Source organism: Neophocaena asiaeorientalis, unplaced genomic scaffold (assembly GCF_003031525.2).
Source record: "Neophocaena asiaeorientalis asiaeorientalis breed wild unplaced genomic scaffold, Neophocaena_asiaeorientalis_V1.1 scaffold45, whole genome shotgun sequence".
NCBI lineage: Eukaryota > Metazoa > Chordata > Mammalia > Artiodactyla > Phocoenidae > Neophocaena > Neophocaena asiaeorientalis.
In genome coordinates, this window is record NW_020174642.1 from 10,376,322 (window position 1) to 10,380,533 (window position 4,212).

The 4,212-nt window shown below is 49.6% G+C and overlaps 1 protein-coding gene across 2 annotated transcripts in view; it reads right to left on the bottom strand.

Annotated features, from left to right (window-relative positions):
• Positions 1-257: 257 nt before the first annotated feature.
• Positions 258-4,212, bottom strand: part of RSPH1 (radial spoke head component 1) — a 13,537-nt gene continuing 9,582 nt past the window's right edge. Inside the window, exons 6-8 of one of the 2 annotated variants that reach the window (XM_024758359.1) lie at positions 2,193-2,346; positions 1,272-1,415; positions 258-466 (exon numbers count right to left, since the gene is read on the bottom strand). In XM_024758359.1, the coding sequence (XP_024614127.1) occupies positions 417-466; positions 1,272-1,415; positions 2,193-2,346 (348 nt within the window). In that variant the 3' untranslated portion in view covers positions 258-416. The remainder of the gene's footprint in view (positions 467-1,271; positions 1,416-2,192; positions 2,347-4,212) is intronic. The other variant, XM_024758358.1, reaches the window with a different exon arrangement.

Here is a 4,212-nt window from a genome sequence, read left to right on the forward strand (position 1 = left end):
TTTCTCTAGTTGCGGCTAGCAGGGGCTGGTGGCTTCTCCTGTTGCGGAGCACGGGCTCTAGGCGCGCGGGCTTCATTAGTTGTGGTGCGTGGGCTCGGTAGTTGTGGCGCACAGGCTTAGTTGCTCAGCAGCATGTGGGATCTTCCTGGACAAGGGCTCAAACCCGTGTCCCCTGCATTGGCAGGCGGATTCTTTACCACTGTGGCACCAGGGAAGCCCCAACCAGGTAACTTTTAAAGAACTGGGAGCAGAGGCTATTTCATAAACAAAGGATAATGAAGAAATTTATTTGCAATTGTAAAACATCTTAACAAACAACTAAGTAAGAAAGATTAGTGATAGATGAGTAATAACTACCCTGGTAACAGACGCATCTTTAAGACTCAACCTCCTACCACTCGGGCTTTTGCTTCATCTTAATCCAGCAGCTCTGGTCTGGCTTCCTCTTCTTCAAAACTAACGTTTCCTGGGAAGGAAAAGGAAATGTGAGTGTATTACCTTTTTTCTATTTAAAAATGCATGATTTGCTAGCAGATCTTTTGCAATAGGTATTATAAATGTTAAACATTTCTATTTATCAGGCAAAATCATGGAACGTTAAATTTTATCTTATACAGGCTTTTATAGTTTTTCTTTTGGTACCAGTAATAAACTAAGCAAAAGGTTTATTCGGAGTAAATGCTGAGACAAAGAACATCCATGTAAGTGAGAGTAAGGTCCAGCATTATCTTTTGCCTGCGCGCACTCATCAGTGAATAAAATTGCTGGACTATGATTTATAAGTAACACTGTTGAAACTCTGATCTCTGTGGAAGCTGTACTCCACGCTTCCCACCCTCCTCCCACACCCCCGTAAGAGCATTTGTGTGTATTAATGCTGAAAAATTAAATGGTAAACGGGTTTAAATTTTGAAGGTGTTTGCTGTATATTATTATATGTGCATTACTATAAAGTGTTATAAAGGTGAAAAACATGTAGAAAAATGAAGCCATGGGATCAATCGACTGGGACCTGCAGCCCGAGGCATGCCGTATTGGTGAAATGCAGATTAGCAAGGACCGAGTTAGAGAGAACATGCATCGCACGGCTGTCCCTACCAGGACACCTAAGAAGGAGCGACATTCCCAGGGCAGGTCCTCTGAGATGTCCCATCCCTCAGGCCTGGCCCAAGGACGGCCTCGGTCAAAGGCAGAGAAAACCCTGTGCCCACCCCGGCATGCCTGATGCCTCCTTCCCTCCCGCCCTCCTGGCCCCCAGAGCGCAGGCTCACCCTGGTCTAAGCTGTCGTAGTGAAATTCCTCTCCGTCCTCCCTGCTGGCGTCTCCCTCCTCCTCTCCAGGATGCACTGAATCTAATTCCCCCTCTGACATGTCGTCGGTCAGAGGCTGGACCTCCTCCGCCGGCTCTCCCCCGCCTGAGATGGAACAAAGGGAACCGGTATCAGCAGACGCCTTGCCGCACCCACCCTGCTGACAGCAGTGCCCGCTTCTCCATCAGGGGACCACCCCCTAACTCAGAGTCACAGCTCCACCCAGGCCTGGCATCTGCTCCCTCATCCCCATCACAGTGATAGGTTCAGGGATGGGCATCACTGCTCTGAAGTACTAATTCCCAAGGGCTTTTTATTTTAAGTATATACAATATATATCCCAAGGGTTTTGATGAGCATTTGGAGAGAGAAGCTCTCTGTTCCCTAGGGTTCTTGAGCGGATTGGGTGGCAATCTGATAAAGTCACTGAGCTTTGGTCGCCAAAGGGAAGAGGATGCTGGCAAGCAGAGCCAGTGCACAGGAGAGAGGAGATCCGAGCACGGAGCCCTGATCCAGCCACACCTGAGGCTCTCCCCCTCCCACCCCTGCACCGCTCCAGTTGTATGAACCAATGAATTAGTATCAGTATTTTTCCACTTAGGCCAATTGGAACTGGTCTTCAATCACTTGCAACAGAAGGGCTCCTGCCCACTGTAACCTACCTTTGACACTCCACAGCCCCCTGAGGACTTCTTAGGAAGCCCCCTGTGAGGGTCACACAGAAACGCTGTCCAGATCCCCTTTAGGAAGGACCTGTCATCCCAGCTGCTGTCGGAGACTTGCCCAGGTCACACCCACGGCCAATCACTGACCAAGGGGAGGGACTCAGAGCCTGCCTCCCGGGGAGCCCTACTCCATCTGCCCCCCAGGGCCTCCATATACCCTCAGCTCCTGGGGCCTCGCCCTGGCTTGGTCCATCTGCAGTGGTCTGCTCCTGGGGGCGGGGCGGGGTCCACAAGGCCAATTCTGTGATTTTGGTCACTTTCCATTTTGGAACGACAGTTACCAGTGTCTCCTCCTCATCCTCTTCTCTTTCCTAAGTTAAAAAATGTAACTTGACCAACATGCATGGGGCATTTAGAGTGAGGGGAGATGGGACAGGTTTTGAATTTCACTAGGGCATTTTTATAACAGGATTCAGTGATCAGAGTAATTGCCAACTCTCCACAGTATAATCCAAGGGCTGAAAATGAATCTTGAAAGAATGAGGATGAGACACGAAGATGAGGGCAACACAGTTCCTATACTCATTCCGCTGACGGCACAAAAGGCGTAACGTTTCCCAGTTAAGAAATGACCAGGACTAAGTGCCCTTTGCAGCCGCTAAGCCACATTTCAGCTCTAAGATTCTTTAAACATAACAAAACAAACACTGAAACTGAGCAGGACCTCGTGGGGCTCCTGGACACCAAAGCCTTTGTGTCCCCCGTTTCTTGTTTTAGGGAATAGGCCCCAGCCTCCATGACCTTCCCTGAGTTCCAAAGGGCAGGTTCAAGCAGTTACTAATCAGAAAAGGGAGGGGATGCAGAGATAAGGGAGGAGGAACCCAGAAACAGTGGTGCAGCCTTGGGGCAGGGTCCTCGTTCTGCCTCAAGGGATACACAAAACAACGTCTTTGAGCTCTTCTGCAGAACTAAAACCCCCAAGAAATGGAAGATGTTCGTTTGAAGATGTGCATTTGATGAAACTGGAATGTTTCATCACTACTTGACGAAACATTGTTCATTCCAGAGAGAGGGTCACAGTTTGATAACCTTGAGAAGCTCATCAAGAGACCACCTGAGGGGGCCTTCCCTGGTGGCGCAGTGGTTGAGAGTCCGCCTGCCGATGCAGGGGACACGGGTTCGTGCCCCGGTCCGGGAAGATCCCACGTGCCGCGGAGCGGCTGGGCCCGTGAGCCATGGCCGCTGAGCCTGCGTGTCCGGAGCCTGTGATCCGCAACGGGAGAGGCCACAACAGTGAGTCCCGCGTACCGGGGGGCGGGGGAAGAGACCACCTGAGGCCAGCTTAAAAGAGTGCAGGCCCTGCACACACCCTGATCCTTATCAGCAACCCCACCCTTGAACCATTGCTATGAAATTCCTCACCAAATTCCACCAGGTTGGGACACACAGTTTTGAGGGCATTAGCCCACTGTGTCCCCCTTTGCCTGGCAAAGCAATAAAGCTGTTCTTTTCTGCTTCACCCAAAACTCTGTCTCTGAGATTTGATTCAGCACAGGTGTACAGAGGCCAAGTTTCGGTACCAACATCACTGTAAGAAAAAGCCTAAAAACACCCAAAGACATCCATGGAATGACATGGAAGGGCATAAACCCTGAAGCTCTAGTCTCAAGGATTATGGAGAGAAAAATAAAATGCAGTGAAAGTAGACAAAGTTCATCAGTTCCAAATGTGGAAGAATTTATAATAATGAATAATTCCAACAAAGGTTAACAGCCAACACGTGGCAATCTTACCAAGCATATTGGTCTACTTCTCAGTTTTGTAACTATCACAAAACTCCACAGATTGAACATCAATCTATAAATATGGAAAACTTCACTGTCGCAAAGATGATAATACCTGTGACAAAGAGTGACAGACCCCTATTACTGCCGTTGAGTCACTCGGAAAAACACTGCTCTCCTCCGTGTCCAAATGTCTGAGTTTCTCCAGGACAGTGGAGCTCAAACTTGAACTGCACCTTCAGAATCCCGTGGAGGGGTTGTTGAAGTCCAGATCGCTGGCCCCAGCCTGAGTTTCTGATTCAGGAAGAATGGGGTGGGGCCCAAAACTCTTCATTTCAAACAGACTCCCAGGTAGGGCCAGAGCTGCACGCAGGGACTGCGCTTTGAGAACCGCCCCCAAGGCTGTCTGCTCTCTCATTGGCTCCTGTGTGATCATGTGATCTCCCCCCCCCC